Source organism: Sapajus apella, unplaced genomic scaffold (assembly GCF_009761245.1).
Source record: "Sapajus apella isolate SASKATOON/1434 unplaced genomic scaffold, GSC_monkey_1.0 scaffold24, whole genome shotgun sequence".
Lineage (NCBI taxonomy): Eukaryota > Metazoa > Chordata > Mammalia > Primates > Cebidae > Sapajus > Sapajus apella.
In genome coordinates this window covers 17,416,080-17,436,483 of record NW_022436964.1, presented here as the reverse complement: position 1 = coordinate 17,436,483, position 20,404 = coordinate 17,416,080, and the positions used below count along the sequence as shown (strand labels likewise).

Below are 20,404 nucleotides of genomic sequence, written 5' to 3'. Positions count from 1 at the left end.
ACAGTTCCCCTCATTACCTTTGAAGCAGTTTAATTCAATGCTGAGGTTACATTTAACAATTGAAACAAAAAATAAGTTTCTGATAGAAAGACATAAATTAATGCTTCTATACAAAGCAGAGATGACTGGCAGGGATAACTGGAGTTAGATTCTGTCTCTGACATCAGGGCATACTTGGCTGGAAAACATTTTTTCCACTTAATGATAATCTTTAAAAGTTATTGGAATCTCTGCCTGTTTTCATATCCTTTCCTTCTGGCAAACTTCCATTCACTCTGACTTTTGCAATAATAAAAATAACAAATTTGACTCAGTAAAACCAAGTATTATTTTACAAGCACAAACTGAAAGTCAACCCAAGGTTTGGCTAGTTGTTTTTTGAAATTGATGCTAATTTTAAGCAACAATTCAGAGAATCCCTGGAGGTTTACATGAGCTCATTAGTAGCAAAGTCACTTTTAAGTAATTCGAAGTGTTTTCGAGAGCCAGAAAGAAACTCTTTACAATGCTGAATCACTTGGCACCTTCCACATACCTACCTCGTGTTCTTGTTACCCAGAAGACAGCAGCAGAGTTTGAAGTAAAACCTCCCACTGTGGCAGTATTAAAAGCGAGATACTTGACTCTTGATTTTCTCTATTGGAATAACTACGGCATCTTAAAACTTAACTTGGGGTCCACAGGTGAGGTCTTAAGAGATGAACTTAGTACTCTCATAAAGGTCTTACTCTTATTTTATCAATTACATGGAACAACAGCTAACATTTTACTGAGCAAAACAAGGGATTAATAAGAACTAAAAAATGGGAGAAATGATGGGTGCAGTGGCTCATACTTGTAATTCTAGCACTTTGGGAGGCAAAGGCACGAGGATCATTTGAGCCCAGGTATTCAAGACAGGCCTGGGAAACATAGGGAGACCCTGTTTCTTCCAAAAATTTTTAAAACTTACCTCTACACATAATCCAAAAAAAATAATAAATTTAAAAACTGGCCAGGCATAATGGTACATGCCTGTAGTCCAAGCTACTTAAGAGGCTGAGGTGGAGCCTGGAAGGTGGAGCCCCTTGAGTAGCTGGGACTACAGGCATGCGCTTGAGCCTGGGAAGTAGAGGCTGCACTGAGCCATGATCACACCACTACACTCCAGCCTGGCATGCAAAATGAAACCTTGTATCAAAAAAAAGAGGAGGTGGGGGAGAAAAAGTGTAAGAATCAGAAGTCACCCTCATGCTGTGATAAATATCTGCATGCTTCAGCAACTGTCAGCTGAAACAATTTGAATAGTAAATGTTTTTGTGTCAGAAGAGAGCTACACTGAAGGTCTTTGACAGTGGTGCAAATGTGGGAGGCATAAAGCTGATACTTGGGGACCTAATAAGAGTTGTGACTGGGCCTGTGTCCAAATGCCTGCTGTCACCAGTGATTCAAAAACAGTGGGCTCATGCAAGAGCTGAGAGGAGGTTTGGGCCCCATCGTGGGCTGCACTGAGCACATCTTACAAGGAAACCTGATTTGTGGCTCCTAGTAACCTAAAATCATAGACTGTTCAAAGAAACTAGAAATGTTTCTAGGAAGGAAGCTGGGGGCCCCACATAAACATCCTCACCAGGGAAAGAAACTGCGACCCAGGGAGTCAAAAGAAATCTCTTCCAAGAACCCAAATCATCATCTGAAAGAGACATTACACTTGATTTCCCTGCAAATTAATTCAACTTTGTCCTGAAGATACTGTAAATAGTTATTTTTGCCTCAAACAGTCCTGAATAATTAATGTGCCCTCCAAAATGCAAAACTAAAATACTATAAAGGTTTTCCTGTGGCCCCCAGTGGCCATTAAGGGTACTTCAAAATATTCAGAATCATAGAAAAATAGCTTCTTCACCTAGACAGAGACTGCTATTTGCTTCAGCAAATACTGGGTCATTTAGAAGACGGTGTCAATTTTATTGCTTTTTGAAATGTTGTGTAAAGTATGGTACTTAACAATTTGCACATTGGGCAATTTCCATCCGTAAGTTTAAATATATGTGATAAGAAAAAGTACATGCATATTATGAATATATAAAATTTTTCAAAATCATCTTTACATTAGAAATTTCTTTACACAAACATCTTAACTTTGAAAAAAAATAGTGAATGGCAAGAACACTCTGAGACTGCAGAAAATCCAGCTTTCTGTTTAAGCAGCCTTTCACTGAGAAACACGAGTGATGGCAGATGAAGGCCTCTTAAGAATAGACTCAACAGAAAATGACAGTGGTTCATTCACCGAGAGTTTTGTTCCAACTTGTTTGGCTACAAAAAGGTCTTTTGCGCATCTGTCTATTGTAAATGTGTACTTCTGGTTCTCCTTAACTAAACACTCTCTGTGTTTCTTAGGGGTCTCTTCAAAGGCCTCTTTGACAAATGGTATTTTCAACTCAGGACCCGATTTGTCATTACGCGTTTGCTGGAATAATGAGTGGAATGGATTATGTCTAAGTGGCATAGGGTGCCTGGTGTTTTCTTTGCTGATCTTCGTTAAGACGTGCCCTTGAGCTGCCAGGGAGTCCGTGTCAACAACAGGAGAGAAATTCCGTTGGGGTGGGGAGAACGCGGACCTCTCTGGGACAGCCTGATGACCCTGAAGGTCACTTCTCGTGGTCTGGATCTCAGGAGTGTGAGGCAGCACCAGCGAGCCTTCCAATTTCGACGGCATCATGTCGTGCTCTGCACTAAGTCCATCCTGGACTCGTGGCCCCTTCAAGTCCCAGCTGACCCCAGGCTTCAGGGCTTGAACTGAGGTGGTGGCATTTAGCAGGCATTGCTGGTAGAGGAGGGTGTCACTAATGGGACCACACTTGGGCCAAACTAAAAATCTCGAGGACAAGGGATACTGTCTGTAAGTCGTGGCCACGCTGACATTAGAAGAAATTAGTTCCATATTCCCAGACCCTGAATACTGCATGGTTAAATCAAGGCAGGTGGGCAAAAAATTACAGAAGTCTTTGCTTGGTGGTTCCACTGGGCTGGGGCTATAGGCACTTTTGAAGGAGTTGTAGTCAGGTCCAGGCACCATGCGGTTGGGCAGGAACAGGGCAGCAGCTTGAGACGTTTCCAACATCTCCCTTTCTTTATATTCTCTCTCCAGCATAATGTTCTCCAGCTCTTTATCAGCAAAGGCTCTTCTTTTCCTCATCCTGTCACTAACTGGGGGAGGTAGAGGAAAGGTCCCTCCTACATAAGTCTCTGCTGGAATGGGGCGATAGCCTAAAAGAAGCAAAGATTGCACGTGAAAGAGACTGACATCTACGGAAGAAAAATCTGGAAACCCAGAACGCAACAGCAACACTGCAAATCAGCAGAACAATTATTTACAGTTTTATCTCACTAATATTTTTATACAGAATGCAAAAGTACAGGTTAGGTTTAAAATAGTTTCCTGGGAGGGTGAAGGATGTCCACATTGCAACCTGTTGGTGGTGTTATTGCTGCTGTTGTTCTTGTTGTTATAGATGTGTTTGCTTGCTTGCTTCAAAAGGCATACTTTATTGATCAAAATTTTAATATTTTTCCAAGGCCCCCTATGCATTAAGAGACAAGACTATTCATCTTGTGTCAATCAATGTTTTATTATTATCCATGTCATCTTTTTATTATTAAAAATATATCTATACCTAGAGCTGATGTCACTTTTATTTTCTAAAGATGGTTCATTATGTACACACTGTAATAGCTGTAGAATAATCCAAGGAGAACTAGGAAAAAAGAGAAAGAAAGAAAGAAAGTTAAAGGAGATTAGTGAGTGGAAAAGAAAAAAAAAAGAGTTCAGGAAATAGAGAAGCATAGAAAATTGAAAAGAGCTGTTAATTAGTCAAACACGCTCTGCAGTGAACAATTTAACCAGGCCCCTTCCCCTGACTACCAGTACAAACAAAACAAAATAAAACAAAGCCCATAAAAAGCGGGGGGAGTATTCCCTCCTCTATTGAAAATAACTGTTCTAAAACATTTTTCCCAAGCTCTAATCATTTTGGCCAGATACCAAAATGGTTGAACAAGCAATCATTAGAACACAGGCTCAGTCATCGCATGAATAGTAACAAAGTCAAAAACAAAGATTAGTGTAACATAAATAGAATTCCAAGAGGCGTAAAATACGCAGAGTATGGGGATAAAATACTCGGAGAATTTTATTATCCCCAAGTACTCACCTCTATTAAATTTGTTTGAAGGGTCCACTGTTATATTTGTATTTACATAGTGACAAACCCACCATACTCATTTGAAAATAAAATAAAATTTGAAAATTAATGTTTCCATTTCTATGGTAAGTTTTTGCCAGAAAGTTATTTAGCTGAATTTACCATTCCATTTAGTCCTCGCACTGCTCAAGTTGCTTTGGCACAAGTTCAGTTTATCAATGTGGCCCTATTATTATAAATCTGTTTATCCAGTTTGTAACCAAATTTATTTTTAATGCATAAATAAAAGAAGAAACCACTATAAGGTCAGAGGTATACAACACATGATGGGACACACACCAACTTCAAAACCTGTCCAGAACCAACAAAATTCAGAAGCCATACAAGAAAAAAAAAAAACAAAAACAGAATCCAAATGTTTACTTAAAAATTTTTGTTTACTTTCAAGCTGAATTTAATGAAGTGGCAGTGATTAAAGCAAACGTTAACTTTCCCTTATTTATATTTTTTAAATTTTAAAGGAAAACGGTTAAAAATAGCCAATATGTTATTGAGAAGGTCAGTAAATAAATTCCATACCCAAGTAGAGATGCTTTAAAAACTCAGTAATATTTTAAGAAAAATTAATGTAACCACAGCCTTTCATGAAAGTGAGAGTATGGAGAGAGAAAGAGATTTCACACTGTTTGCATTCAACCTCCACTTCACTTGCTGGATTCAAAACCTTTTTCAGATTCTATAACCTTGACTGTCAAAAATGGCAAAATGAAGTTTGGAATCACAGGAATTAAGTAATCCAGGAGGGAAAAAAAAAGTACATGAAAAAGAGTGGAATCTGAGGTTGAACTCCCAGACTAAAGGTCTTTATTAGTTGTGGGCAGCTGTTAAATTCCTCACTTGACTTAATCTATTCATCTCCAAAAACTAAGAAAAGTAGAGGTGGTTATGTTGTTTTGTTTTGTTTTGCTTTATTTCCTTCCAAGACATCTGCTCCAGGATCACTTGGCAGTATATATTTGTACATCCCTCACACAGGGTAAATTTCACATGCGCTCCATATTAACCCATGAACCACTAAGCAGACAACTAAATGTTAGGGATTCTTAAACTGGTGGTGACAAAAACCTCAGCAGGTTTGTGAGATTCATTTTCCCAGGTGGTGGTTTCCTTCCTAGAGGAAAACTCTCTGGCTCAGGGGCCAGGCTAATCTTCTCTGTCTGGGTTCTGTTTTAGCGTATGGGCTCAGCGAACACCTAAACAAAACCTTTCTAATAAAAAGTACCTTCCCTTTAGACAGCACTTTAACAGATTAATAAATACACTTTGTGCCAGATTAATGAGAGTCACTCAACTCGGCTTATAAGGCTGAAGGATAATTTTGTTGCTTTACCTTCTAAAATGCTTTTGGCCAGCAAACTGGGGGCTCTGACTTGCCTCTGGTACACAGCTTTGCGCTCGAAATTATTCTGTTTCCCAGAAAGCCCCTTCTTGTCCTGTAAACACAAGAAACATCATCAAAAATAATGCCCTGAAAGAAAATGTGAGCGAGACGGGGGAAGGACGGGATGTCAGTAAATCTTCTAGAAACTCTCCCCCTTCTAAATGTATTGAAGTTTCCCATTCCGTGTGAAAAATAATTACAAACGAATTAATATCAGCACCCCTTAATCCTAGGGCAAGGCGCTGGAACCTCCGGCCAGCTGGTGAGCTGGGCCCCCTGCTTTCTCCAGCACAGACACTCCAGACTCACTACGCAGACCTTTATATGGGCAGAAGTGAAGGGACATCCCGGGGGTAAGTGAAAAAGTGAAATCCCTAGTCCGGGAGGCTGTAGAAGCCCGGCCTCAAGAAATGGTTGCAGCCCTGCTGGGTTTTAGGCGCCCACCTGTTGGGTAGAAGGTACCCCAAGGCCTGCTATTACTCCTGGGTCTGGCTGCAAACTCCAGATTTTCGCATAACGGACGCCCGCCCTCGCCGCCGCATCACCGCCAGCTGGTGGGATTCTGGGCCCTCCCACGCCCGCGCCCTACCCAGCATATGCGGCGAAGAACGCGTGGGAACGCAGGGCCGGCGACAACCCGTGCAGGACGCGGGGGGAGACCAAGCCCAGGATCCGGTGTCTTTGGCATCCAGCGCGCTCTCCTCGGCCCTCGAGAGGCTTTCCAGATCGCTGCCTTTAGCGATCCGCTTACTCCCCAGCTCCTCTTCTCCAAAAAGTAAAATAAAAAATCCTCCCTGGTCCTGAGTCTGGGGGGAGGCCCTGTAAAGCCTCGCCACCTGAGCTCTCCCTGCGCCGGCGCACAAGGAAATAAATACAAAATCAGAGGTTCAAGAGCCTCTCTGGGAAAGAAAACCCTGGCTCTCCTCTTAGCTGGAGTCCTCCGGTGGGAAGCACGTGCTCTCAGATAGTTTACAGGGAGAGTAGCTTCGGATTGATGACATTGGGCTGCAAGCATCTAACTTCTCATGCACGTTTTGTCTCATCCGTAAAATGCGTGTTCTGGAGATCTCAAACGTCCGGGTGAGCGCGGAAGCCCCGAGTGCATGCGTGCTGCGTGTTCTTTTCCTCGACCATCACTGGTACAGCCGTGAAGGGTGTGGAGCTGCACGCCGTGGAGAGTGGATCAACCACTCCAGCCTCCAATCCCGCCCCTCAACACCACGAAAACACACTTTTAAATGTAAAAAAAAAAACAGCAAACTGATTTTCTCTCGACGTTTAAAATGGGCCTAATCACTTTCGAGGCCTCTCTGCCTGCTTTTTAATGCAAAAGTTCCCCAGAGATGCCTGCTTTCTCCCTCCCGACCCTGCTTGCCAATGTAGACAGAAAAGCGTTCTTACCATCCTTCCGAGGGAGTGCCGGGCGCTGCAAGCCCCTGGGCGCGGGGATGTGGATACCTGCCCAGTCCCCTCCAACTCCCCCACCTCCACTGTGGCCCGGGACGCCCCTGCGAGGCGCGTCCGGGGCCGGGCGAGTACTCACCTCGGTGGCCTGCTGCCTCCGGAGCGCCACCTGGGCGGCCATGACGCGCTGCCGCTCCACCACCAGCAGGCAGTTGGCGCACTGGCAGTCGCGCCAGCGGCAGAAGCGCTTGTGGCCCTTCAGGCAGGACACCACGCCGTGGTTGCGGCAGCGCGCGCACTTGGGCGTGCGACTCAGCTTGCGCGGCTCCGCGCAGCCGCCCGCAGGAGTGCCGCGCTCTGGGGGCCCGGTGCCCGCGGGCGAGGCCTGAGGCGCGAGCGGAGGCCTCGGCTGCAGTCCCCGCTGCGGCTCCGGTGGGCCGGGCATTCCCGGGGGCGCTCCCGCCTCCTCGCCGTCGCCCTCTTCCTCCGCGTCTTCGTCCTCCTCGTCGTCATCCTCGTCGTCCTCTCCGTCCCCGTCGGCCGGCGGCGGCGGGCTGACCCTGGGGGGCGTTGACCGCGGCGCCTGGCAGCCGTCGCCTTCCAGCTCCAGGCTCTCGACATCGATCTCCCAGTCCCCGGGCGCCGACCCAGCCTGCGGGTCGGCCATGGCGCTCGGGGCCTCGCTGGGGCCTGAGCTCAGCGGCCCGCTCTCTGAGGAAACACAAAGAAATCCAAAGACCCACCGGCCGCTGTCAGGGACCATCCCTGAGCCTCCGGCCCAGAGCTCCCGGTCTGCCCGCCTCCGGCCCCATGAGTTATCCTGTTCTCATTACAGGACCCTCCCTTCCAGGCCACACGTGCCTTTAGTGTATCTCTAGGGCCCCCAGGGATCCACAACCCAACAAAGGTTTTATTTTATTAATTCTAAGCGCTCTGTGAGCACCTGACCTTTAACCGCAGCCCTCTCTGGCTTTACACAGGCTTTCCTGACAAGTCCCTGGGTAACTCACTGATCACACACACAAAGCATTGTGTCCAACTAGGCCGGCCCAGGTCACTTGTCAGGTTTCCGCATACCCAACCAGTACGGCCATGATGCACATAAAACTATCCGTGGAAGAACTGTTTTTCTTTTGATTACAAGGGACCCTTCAGACCCACTGAAGTACCACTCCATGCTTCCCAAATGCCTCGCATCAGCCTGCACCACGACAAGTAACCCTCCTTGGGATCGAAGAGGTGAAGAGGTCCTCTCAATCCTCCTCCCCAAAATAATTAACTAAAAAGCAAAATTTTGCTGTCATTAGAGTCCCATAGGGGCAAAGAGCACAAAGCTACAGATGCCTGCCCAGCCTCAATAGCACTTAGGGTGCACAGGGCTGAGCCGCGTGGGCCCTCTGTACTTAGGGCTTGGTTTACATCTTTAAGGCAAGGCATCCAAGTCAAATAGAAAAGGTGAAAGATGATTCACGCCCTTTGCCCTCCCTGACACCCCGAGCGGCATCACAGCACTCACACTCACCAAAACTTTGAGACCCGGGCTGGTAGCCCAGGCAAAAGATATCCAGCTTTAGGTTCTGGCGCTAGGGCTGCTGGCTGTGCATGCAAACAGAAATCGGGGTCGCTACCCTCAAACACGACACCTGGAGCTGATAGCTGGAGACCCGGAACGAACCCCCTGGATGGTGGAGGGGCGGGAGAAGGTGCAGGGAAGGAGGGAGGAGGCGAGTCAAGTCCTCAGCGACCTAGCCCAGCACATCCCGAACTCTGCAAAGTTCTGCTCGGTCTTCTGCAGCCTTGGGCGCCTCACCTTGCTGAGGTCGCTTTCGGCTTCCTCTGACCCAAGCTGGGCGGGAAAGGTCGGGCCGCCCCCGCCTGGCTCAGATCGCGGGCTCACTGGGCGGGCGCGCGCAGCTGCATTCAGCTCAGCACCACTGGCTTCGGTCTCCAGACTGCGCTCCCCTTTCTAGTATTATCCACTCCGGCCCAGAGCTTTACGTCCTCTGATTGGCCGGTTGTCAGGCGGTGTGTACACTGATTGGCCGAGGCACGCCGGCCGGGCGCCCTCCGCCTCTCTGAGGTCTACACCCTCCTCCCTGCACCGCTCAGCCAGAGTCCGCCTGCGGGGCCTTCGGTGCAGTCGGGTCGCCTGTCCAGAGTCTAAACCCGAGGTATGACCGGACCTGCGAGAGAGAAGTGGCCATTTATCTCGTGGACTGGGAAACAAGCAGAGATACACTCTTAAGAATGCGTTATCCACTAGACAAAGTAATAAACGACGAGGAAGAGATCAGAAAGGCCAGTATTGCTCTCTAACAGCATCACAAGTATTTCTGCGATTCAATCAATCATTAATTCAAACTGGGCGTAAAAATGATTCCTCTCAATCGGGGCGTACAGAGACATCCTTCTTTCTCCTGCAAGAGTACATCATCAGTTAACTGGCACCGAAGCTCCTAGTTAGCGTACAAATGGCCTTTCCATATTTCTGCGTCTAGTGCCAAATAGTTCCTCATAAACCTTCACCAAGCCTATGTGGCAGGTGGCCAAGTCAACTACAAGACACTTAATTTTTCTGCTGTATCAGTTGCTACTACAATTAATTTGGGGACGATCAGAAATGCATGCTATTAAGAGATTTAGGAAGCATGCACTTAAACAAAACTTTGTTAAAAGATGACAGCGTTTTAGTGTGCATAATTGTTTTATAGACTTTCTAACGACTCCCTCAAAAAATCCTTTACAAAATGTTTAACAATAAAGTTAAAATTTCAACAAATTAAAAGAAGGAATTAGTCTTCTAATGTAACGTTGCATTCTATTTCTTGAACTAAATTTAAAACAATAGAGACGCTTTTCTAGCTGCATCTGTAAATAAAATCAAGACCTCTAGAGTAGGATCGGTTTAGGAGACTTTACAAAATTGGGTGTCATTGCACTGAGCACACAGTAGGCCCGCAACAAATATTTGTTGAAGGGTGGGAATTCCTGTCTTAACTCCAACGTTACTTTTCTCCGAGTTTGTCAGAATGTTAAAAGTTAACCTGGCTCCAAGAAGTAGAAACAAAGGCAGCTTAGGAACTACTGTGAAACTAACGCTACCGACCACAGGTATTCTCAAGCCCTCAGTGATGCTGGAAAATTCCTCCCCGGTGACCAGGCATTGGGATTCCCTTTTGTGGGGATGCTTCTTCCTAGAGCCTCTTGGGAAGCCCAATGAAGGAAATAGAGAAACACTCCTGCTTATTCCCTTCGGCTTTTCGGTAGCTCTGGCGACTCAGAGGATGACTTGGGAGCGGTGCGCCCTCCAACAAGGGACAAGGGGTCACACAAACTGTTACCGCCTCGCCCTTGACACCACCTTGTAACACCAGTTTCTTTTTGCACATTTTTTAAACTCACTCATCAAAGCACATTTTCTTCAGCTACATTGGAGCGTTTAAGCTCTTGACCGCAGCAGAAATATATTCCTATCCCCGTTTTTCCAAAGACGAAACTGAGGTTCAGAGAGGAACCCTGGATCACCCAGTAGTCTCCGGGAGAGCAGTGAACCTTGTCGACCTTGTTGACCTCTGTTCTGAAGTCCCAGAAACTTTGCAGAGCCCCTCACTCCCAGCAAGAAAGACTCGCCGCGGGTTTGCTTTTTAAAATTTTACTCCCCCGAACCCCTTCTGATTTTAGTACCTAAGGTTACTACCAGCAGCCCTCCTGTAACAGGACCCAGCACGTTTTTATCAAATCATTCTGGTTTTTTCCAGCGTCTTCCCCTGCTAGCTACATTTCTGCCTTTGCAAACAGGTATTACAGTGCTTCTGCCCCGCGAGGTGTATGCAAACTACAAACCCGCACCACCGCTGGCCGCCTGTGCAAGCGGTTGGCAGGGTGGGCTTTTCTTTTATTTATTGCTTTTAAGGTTAAGGGTGGTGGTAAGGAGATGAAATCATTAGCTCCTTCACCAGTTGTTTTAAATGTTAAGAAACAAAATCAAGAAAGTAGGTTTGCTAACTTTGGGAAACTAGATTGAGGGGAAGGGGGACCGACCGGAGGAAGAACAGAAGGAGAAAGGGGTGTAAGCCTGTTTGCAAAACTGAAAGTAAATGAGCAGTCAAGCAGCTCTTGAACTAATTAGAAATTTTAAAACTGCGACATAAGGAGGAAACAAGTGGGATTTGTGTACACTAACCACGCTGGCTGACGCCAAATGGAAGATGGGACTGCAGGTCCCAGAGTACGGAGAGAACGAGGCCCTCAGAATGTTCTGGCAGAGCCACCAGCCTTCCTCCTGTATGTGCTCCAACTGCACCGACGTAGGAAAAGCTGAGCCCCAGTGCTTCCTGGAGGACCTCAGCCCGTGGGTTTCAGGAAGGTGAGCTCAGGATTGCTTCCTCCCTGGCTCTCAACCCTCACCCCTATCCAAAACGTGCACAAAGCCCCACTGCCCTCTCCAGACATCTTGCGCATCTCCACGTGCCTGGCCGGTCCTACCCTCCTTACACACCCGTCTGCTGCACCGGGGAACAAGCAGCTGTAATCATAACCCAGTTGAATTACACTCAACCCCTCCGCCCAGAAAGCCTCCAGAGAATCAGAATCCCAGCAATTACCGGGAAGCGAGGTCAAGGGGCGGGGCGAGGGGGAGGAGAAAAAGGGTCTTTATCCTGGGACGAACTTCGGAAGTCCGAGAAGCTCCGAAATTGAATGCGAAAATATGTACATTTTGGGAAAGGGGAGGAGTAACGATCATAGTTTTTATCGGATTGTGAAAGGAATCTACGGCTGCTCAAACTGTTTAATAAACTAAATATTCAGAGGGAATCGGAGTCGGAGGGCCTGCGCCCGAGCTGTTTGCTCCACTGGCTAGGTGATCTTAAGTTACTTTTCTGAAGCTCAGTTGCCTCATCTGCAAAGGAGAAAGAGTAGCCTTCCTTGGCCCGGCTCAGCAATTACGAGGTTAGCGCGCCTTCACAGGTTAGGAGCTCAGTACAGACGTGGATTTCCTCCGGAGGTGGCAGCACAGGCAGCCCGGGAGGGCTCGGCCAAGGCTTGCCTTGAAAACTTGATGGAAAGGCGATTGCTCAAGGAATCCAACTCCCCTCTCGAGGTCCCTCTCTTAAAAGGGGTCAGGCTGTGACTGAGGACCTGGTGAGATGAGGAAACAAGTCCTTTGCCTTGTAAAACGATACCAAATTACAAAGAACAATTCGGAGTGCCTCTTGTAAATTACAAAGCAACTGGGCTGCTTTTAACTCAGCCCACAGAGCTCAGCTGGCGGGGCTTGCCCTGGTGGAGACAGGCCAGGAGTCCCCTTCCCCCTCCGTCTCCCTGTCCCTTTTCCCCAAACCTCTTTTACCCTGTACCCCTTCCCCTTCTGGCCCTGCTCGGACCTGCCCAGTGAGAAGCCCTCTTTGAGCGAGCCACTTAAGGGAAACTGAACTAGAAAAAGAAGGAGGCCCGGCACACGGGTGGATGGCTTGAGACCAACGTGGGCAACATGACGAAGCCCCGTCTCTACTAAAAACAAAAAATACGAGCCTGTAGTCCCAGATATTTAGGGGGCTGAGGTGGGAGGATCGCTTCAGCCTGAGAAGTCGAGGCTGCAGTGAGCCGAGATCGCGCCACTGCACTCCAGCCTTAGGCGACAGAAGTGAGACCCTGTCGAGAGAGAGAGAGAGAGAGAGGAGAGAGAGAGAGAGAGAGAGAGAGAGAGAGAGAGAGAGAGAGAGAGAATTCTTTTTTGTTGTTGTTTCCTGGATGAAGGTGTTTTTTTTTCCTCAAACACCCTGCCACAGATTTAAAAATAAAATAAAGGTGGAGGAAAGTGAGTTTCAAATTGGCTCCCGCTCACCCATCTAGTTCCTTTTGCGAATCCCACCCCACCCTGTTCCCCACGGAGCCACGCAGCTCTCGTGATGTCCCTCTGGCGTGGCCACATAGGCTCGGATCCCATTCCAGAGTCCCGACTTCTGCAGCCTGGCCCTGCCACCTCCCACTTCACTCACAGAGCTAATCGCGGAGAGTTGATCCTGCCCCGAGCATTCCCCCACAGATCCCCCACCTCAGCCCCTACTCTGCTCAGACCGCCCAACTTGAAGGCCGAGCGCAGGGTCTCGGAGCCCGACAAAGGCGGGTTAGAATGCAGATCTGCCCCTCCCTGGCTGGGAGTAATGAGAAGACCCCTTAACCTTCCTCTGTGCCTCACTTTTCTCAACTGCAAAATGGAGTTCACCTAAAGGGAGGAGATGAGCGTAGACGCCCTGGCACGGTGATCCGCCCATACTCAGCATTCAGTACTTGGGAGTACTTTGCATTATTTTTGTTGTTATTTTAACTCCATGAACCGGCCTGTGGAGAGCCCCAGGTTGGGGGAAATCCGAGGCCCGATTTCCTCTCTACTCTACCCAACTTTGCAGCTTCGGAAGCCTCCAGAGGAGCTGGGGGCCAGCAGGAACCCTCTCCCTCCACCTCCAGCCTAAGTCGCCTTGCTAAATCAACCTGCCGCGAGCGCCCAGGGTGTCGGCTGACGTTTGGAAACGTCTGAGCATCCCAACAGAAGTGCTTTGCTGTGACCGGCTGTGGCTGTGGTTTCTCCAGCGCTGACCTCGAACGCACCTCCTCCTGTGGAAAGCTACTCAACATTGTACGGTCTCACGACTTTGACTGGCTGCGGACGCGGCGAAATAAATAATCCCAGATGGGATTGCAGAGATATGATTTCCCAATTTACTTTGCGTAATCAAATATATGACCTGTCACAAGCCATGGGGGTGGGAGAGGGGAGCTTGCGGGAGATAACTGGTCTCCGCGAGGCTGTTCGAATTCTCTCTTTCCCTGCTTCACGCTTCCAAAAAGCTGAACGAAAAGAAGGGTGCGACCTAGACTCTCGTCTCTCCTCCGTGGGAAGCAGAATTTAAATCATAGACACATAAGGCCGAATGAGAGACGCTGAGTCCACTCTCTAGATTTACAAAGGAAAGGAAAACTGAAGTTCAGAGAAGTTCATGGAGTTGCTGGAGGACACAGCTAAAACAGTGCCTGTGCGGGATCAAAAAGTAACTCCAGCTCCATGCCTTCATGCTGTCTTTTCAAATAGGCTCTTTGTAGCAGGATGCAGAGTCAGAAGCCGACTGTAAAGTAATCGTGCCTTAGCATATCTATCTGGAGGATCCGACAGCCGACCTCGGCAGCTTCCATCCTCCAGGCTGGGAAACGTGGCTCAATTCACTTGGGGAGGCTAGCAGCAGCCAGGAGATGAGGCAACTGCGGACTTTTCAGTACCCATTCCAAATGGCCCTCTGGGGAGGTAGATACCCCGGGCTAGAGTGGGGCCCTGGGGCTGTGGCCTTGCTGTGAAAGGCAGCCCTGAGAGGGCATGTGGCTAGTTGCCACATCAGGAGACACACAGCTCTCCAACTCTGAGAGCCTCCTTGCAGCCCCTAGGGGGCCTCGCGACTCACAGAAACAGTAAACCCTTAACTCAGAACTTTCCACTCCCTACTCCCATTCCATTTTGGGGTTTTACATTTCAAGGGGACAGACATTACCCACGCTGAAATCACTCTCCATATTTTCCCAACAGTCTAACAACCAGGTAGAGAGGAATCAGAGAGGGAGGGGATGCCAAGTGTTTAGGGCAGGTGTCGTGATGAAAAGTTAATTTCTTCCATGTGTATAAACCACTCCGCAAATCTTTTCACCTTCCTGGGCCTGGGGTTCCTTGACTGTAAAATGAGGGGGGGAAATTCATTGATTTCTAGGTTCTGTCTCAAATGTTAAAGACTGTAACAAATCTTAACTCTCATTTGATAGACTGCTTGCTCAGGTAGCAAGGTCAAGGGTATGAAGAAAGGCCAAGATGGACAGGAGGAGAGGAGAAGGAAAAGAAGGTAGGGTGGGGGGAATTAGAAACAGCTTTGGTTTTGACATTTTGGTGAAATTTTTGTTCCTCTATGCTTCTGCTATTAATCTTATCTAGTTAAAAATGGGGGAGGGGGATGAAATCCATCAGCTAGGGAAACAATGGGACATGGAGCAGTTTCACAAAAGATTGAGTTCCCTAGAGCCCAGATCCAATAAGGATTCAATCAAGTGGCAAAGAAGGTTACCACAAGTCACAAAGTTTCCATGAACCTGTGGCTTCTAGGTCAGGTTCATTCTGGCTGGACTTTAAGCCCCAAATTACCAGGCCTCCTTAGCCTTGTCCCATGCAAAGCTGATTCTGAGGTCTGAGTTTCAGCGGTGTGGAGAGTTTCTGCTCTGTTTCAGCTCCTTTGCCATTAGGCCCAGGAGGTCTCTCTGAAAAGTGTTCTTGCTGGAGGAGAGAGTCCCCAGAGCTCTGTCAGAAGAATCCCTGTACTCAAATTTTACCCAAGCCTGGGAGAAGACTTGCCCAGGACACATGCTCCATAGCGTTTGTCAGGATGGAGTGGGAGTGAGGAAGGAGTGTCTCAGAGGAGGGATCAGACTGTACTCGAGGGCCCTGTCGTTGGATAGCCAGCGACTCCCCAGAATGTCCAAGTGCCTAAGTGTGATCCTATGTTTTACAGCCAACTGGCAAAAGCACAGACACCTTTACAGTCCTTGACCTGCCTAAGAGAAGGATTCTTTTTGTCCATGAAATAAGTAGCAAAAAATCTATAGTAAGACTGCAGGGATTCATCTGTTCTACTCCAGGTTTTGCCAACTAAAGTAACCTTTATTTAACCTTGGGTCACTTTTCTCACCATCACCCCTTTAGGCTTCTACAAAATGAAGTGAAACCAAGTCACCGCGAAAGTCCCTTCCCACATTTTTTGTAGTTCTAAGTGGGGTGAGAAAATGGAAAAGGCTTGCTCGAGGGTTTCTCCACGGGGGATGTAGGGGCGGGGGCGAGAGAAAGAGGGGACAAGGAGAGACCAAAGCCAGCTTCCAGCGCGCTACTTATAACGGCGCCACATAAACTTTAAGGGCCTGGAGGAAATCTTCTCTTTGATAACGCTGACCCCAGAGAGCAGGCGGTGTTCTAAGGAGGGAAGTGAGCAAGTTCCAAGGGAGCAGCGAAAGGAAATGTCACTTGCTTCCCACTGACTTAACGCGGCAGGAGCGCAGGTGCAAGAAACCCCCGGTCTCTCCCTCCGGCCAACAACCGCCTCCCGCCAACCCCCGCCCCAACCGTCCACTCCTTCTCCCTACTTTCGCCGAAAATTTATTGACGAGGTGAGGCCAGGCTAACAAAACTGCAACCCCAGGCGCTTCGGGCCCCACAGGAATGCTTTGATCCTCCCCCAGCGTCTAGTGTCCCCAGCGGACCGCGCGGCCCAACGCCAGGGCTACCCTGGCGGGTCGCCGTCCGGGGCGCAGCGGGAGGAGGCCGCGCGGGGGCGCTGTGGGGAGGACGCGCGGACCCGCGCTCAGCAGTCGGGCGTGAGACCAACATCCCCGGGTCCCGCGGCCTCCGCGCTCCTGCTGCGTTAAATCCTCGCCCTGTCCCGCCCTCTTTTCCGGCGGGGTCCCGGGTCGGGGGAGAACAGTGACCGAGTTCGAAGTTCGGAGTGTTTCTGCTTGTCTGGGGTTTGGATCACTGCTCCTTCCAGACCTCAAGCGGTTACTCCAAAGAATGCGTAGATTCCAGGGATGATTTTGCCAAGAAGGAAAAGGGGAAGAAGAAATCGCAATTATTAAGGACCCATCCTTTGTCAGATTCTGTCAGGCCCTTCCAACCTTGCATAATTGACTCTTCACAACTTTTCCTTTTATAGACAAGGAAGCACGCTCCGAGAGACTGCCTAGAAAAAACAGAACCCAGATCTGAATCCAAAGCCATCCCACCCGTTCCAGTACGGTTCCCAGCAGAATTGAGCTAGAGCGAGCGGCCCTGATGAAAATGAACTTAGATCCCAGCTGCTCCTGAAGGAAGCCAATCCCAACCTTCCTAAGCTTACAGGGTTTTTCCAGAAGAAGCCAACTTCATCTCCCTGAACACGAATTCTGCATGCTGTCATCTCCATTCCGTCCCATGCCCTGGTCTTCAGTCCTTGCTATTCTCTCCAATCACACCTTCCACCCCTCCTTCACATTTGCAAGTCTCTGCCTGCAGAATCTGCATTTTTCCATGGGGAACAGAATTTTAGAATTTCCTTTGTAGCCAGTGAGAAAGACTAAAGTTCGGTATAGGAAATAAGCCAAAGACAAATCTACACAATGTGGAGAGCACAGGAAGCCTGGGCTCTGAAAACATAAAAGACACCAAATCATTCCTGGAGCCCTTGTGAAGTTGTGGACAATTCCTTCAGCCTCTCTAAACCTCAGTCTCCTCGTTTGTAAAATGAACATAATACGTATTTTTTCTTGCCTATGTCAATGGCTTCCTAATTTCCAAATGAAAGAAAAAACCAATTGGAATTCTTTGAAAATAATAAAGTGTTTTAAGCATAAGATATGAATGAGACTTCTTTGTCTTATTTAGTTTGCTTTCAAATCAGGAACCTCACACCCCGAGTAACAAGTTGGTAAGATCAAATAAGACAAGTCTGGGACAGGCCTCCGAGGGAAATACGAGTGCTGGTTGATTAATAATTATTGTTCAAGTAATATATTTTCCTAAAATGAAGCTGCCTTTATGTTTCTTCATCAGCTGTATAAGGAATCCAGTGAGTAACAAAGCTCTGGAATGTTTACATAGATTTCTATATCCCTGTGGAAGCATTGGAAAGGAAATGTCATTCCCACTTTGAAGAGGAGGAGGAATGCAGCAAGGTAATAAAATCTTTCTAAATGAGCAGGTTGATTCAGTGTTTTTCATTTCTCTTCCAAAGAAACCCTGTTATTGTGCAGGAAGGGATGAGTCCTGCTTCAACTCTTACCTCACTCAGCTAAGGCTGGTTTCCAGCTGGAACTGTAAGCTGGTTTTTTTGTTTTTTTTTTTTCCTTCCTATTACTTATACTTTCAATTACAGAAATTTTAACAATATACAAAAGTAGGCCAATAATATAATATCCATTACTATAACCCAGTAGAGTAACACCCATATCTGTATATCCATATGAATATGTAATATCTATATATCTATTAACCAGATTCAGCAGCTATCATGGAGCCATCTTTCTGCCCATCCTTGCTCAGAAAAATGTTTCAGAAAGTCTGCTACATTTCTGTCTGTTAAAACGTGTAGCTGGCCAGGCACAGTGGCTCATGCCGGTAATCCCAGCACTTTGGGAGGCTGAGGTGGACGGATGGTTTAAGCCCAGGAGTTCGAGACCAGCCTGGACAACATGGCAAAACCTCATCTCTACAAAAAATACAAAAATTAGCCAGGCATGGTGGTGCACACCTGTAATCCTATCTACTCGGGAGGCTGAGGTGGGAGGATCACTTAAGCCTAAGAGGTTGAGGCTGCAGTGAGCCATGATCATACCACTGCTGTACTCCAGCCTGGGCAACAGAGCAAGACTCCTGTTTCAAAAAAAAAAAAAAAAAAAAAAGAGGCTGCAGCCCCATTTATTGAGTTGGTAATATTTAATTATACAAATTGAATCGCATTTCTGAGACCTCAGATCTGATACTTCCTAGAATTCACAACCTTGTGATAAAGCGTTTGGGCAAGACTCTCATTGAGAACACAGCTTAATGCCAGTGGACTAGGGATAGAGATGTAAGTGGCAGAGGTGAGTCATGACCTTAGATTCTAGAGTCTATAAAACTGAATTCTGTGCAGCTTTTCTAATCAATTTGGAAAATTTTCTCCATAACACACAATAATTACTCCTGCAAGGGGTTTAGGATTGTGATGTTGTTAAGGGTCTAGAGCTCATTCCTTTAGCACAGATATTATCTCAGCCCTGACTTTAGAACCACAAACCTGTTGTATTCCTCTCCACTTAGAGACTTTCGCTTTTTGCCCAGGAGTAAAAATATCTCTTGAGCTCAGTCTAAGACCTCTTCAACTCCATCACATTCATGTTAGATTTTTGATTGTTGTTGTTTTGTCTTGTTTTCTACAGTTTTTCTTCACCCTGGCTTGCACAATTCCATGCAGACATCTGCACATTTAACTTTCATCCACTTAAGAGTCACAAAGTCAGTAGATTTGGCTTATCTTTTCCAAAAGAACTGGATCTGACCTCGGTATGCAGTTCAATACATGAAAGCACATAATCAAGTCTCTAATCATGGCATTCTCTTGTAGTGTTCCCAGGCGCTCTGTGCTGTTTGGCAAATCTAGAGGGTAATGAATATTGATGGCTCCCATACATGTGGTGTTAAGATTTACTCAGCCAAAAATTTTTTCTGCACTCCCTTTTAAAAATATGTCACTAGAGTTGTCTTAAAATTAGTTTATACTCTGGCAGCTTTATTTAAAAGTCAACCAGCTGCCGAGTTTCATTACAATGTTTTCTTTTTTCCCTATTTGTCCCTGCAGATTGGAGGTGTTTTAAAATATCTTTTAGAAGTCTTTCTATCTATTCCTGACTGAAGATAAAATATTTAAAAGTCAATAAACTTCCTTGCTTAAGACATGTTTTAATTTTCTTTTCAGGCTACAGGATCCCGGTTCCTAAATTTCAAATGTTTTTCAAGACCCAAGTCGAGTGACTGCATAATTGGGTGGTTTAACGTTCCTGTAATGGTGACTTTTGCACCACAGAAGGAACCTGTCAATTCCAACCATTTTGCCCTCCATTTACAGTTACACACACACACTTCCATTCAAAGCTTCTGTTTTCACTCCTCAATAACACTATCCTTCTGGGTAAAATTTTTCACACACAAACTCAGCTCTCCAGCAACTTTTTTTTTTTTAAGAAAGCTTGAGTAAACTAATTCTCAAGTTATTTAAGGGAACTAACATATGCTGGTCTTAAAACCTAGATTCGTGTGTATTAGTAATTAAAAATTGAAAGAGGAAAATAACCCATGCATTTAGCCTGCAATGAGAAAGACTTTTGAGTCCTTTGAAAGTTACCAAATACTTAGTAAAAAGTGAAAGTAATTTTAAATCATTTTATAGATTCTACAACATTTATTAAATATTTAGGATGACAGAATTGTTTCCATTTCTCTGAGGTTCAATAATTATAATAAGCATCATTGCTACAGGGGCATAGGTATTTGGTAGGCTCAGATAGATGCAATGTTTTTATCAAGGCCACAGAAAAGGTTTTTGTTGCTTATGTCATTGGTGGTGTTTTTTAAACAACTCTTCTATTTAGAAAACAAAAAAAATAGTACAGAGAAATAAAATAAACTCTGATTATTCTGCATTGTGCATAGAAGTACAAAATAAGAATCCACAAATTTTATAATACTCAGCTAAAAATTCACATTGTGTATAAATGCCATTTACCGGGAAGATGGTGGTTTTTAACTGTGGGATTTTATCTAGAAATGTAGATAAAT

The 20,404-nt window shown here is 46.5% G+C and overlaps 1 protein-coding gene across 2 annotated transcripts; it reads right to left on the bottom strand.

Moving 5' to 3' along the window:
- Positions 1 to 1,916: 1,916 nt before the first annotated feature.
- DMRT2 (doublesex and mab-3 related transcription factor 2) lies at positions 1,917 to 8,970 on the bottom strand. 2 transcript variants are annotated; one of them, XM_032291006.1, is made up of 4 exons: positions 8,555 to 8,970; positions 7,172 to 7,743; positions 5,578 to 5,680; positions 1,917 to 3,740 (listed from the first exon to the last, which is right to left on the bottom strand). In XM_032291006.1, exons 2-4 carry the CDS (start codon positions 7,697 to 7,699, stop codon positions 3,685 to 3,687), a joined length of 687 nt encoding a protein of 228 aa, XP_032146897.1. In that variant the 5' UTR covers positions 7,700 to 7,743; positions 8,555 to 8,970; the 3' UTR covers positions 1,917 to 3,684. The 2 variants fall into 2 exon arrangements, with proteins under 2 accessions (XP_032146897.1, XP_032146896.1); XM_032291005.1 differs by having other exon boundaries at positions 1,917 to 3,252.
- Between the last annotated feature and the right edge of the window lie 11,434 nt (positions 8,971 to 20,404).

Excerpts from the sequence above, each read along its gene's own strand:
- DMRT2 (XM_032291005.1), bottom strand. The coding sequence starts at position 7,699 with ATGGCCGACCCGCAGGCTGGGTCGGCGCCCGGGGACTGGGAGATCGAT. Across the intron at positions 5,681-7,171 it reads GGAGGCAGCAGGCCACCGAG|GACAAGAAGGGGCTTTCTGG; the intron begins GTGAGTACTCGC and ends TTGTGTTTACAG. Across the intron at positions 3,253-5,577 it reads GGCCAAAAGCATTTTAGAAG|GCTATCGCCCCATTCCAGCA; the intron begins GTAAAGCAACAA and ends TGCTTCTTTTAG.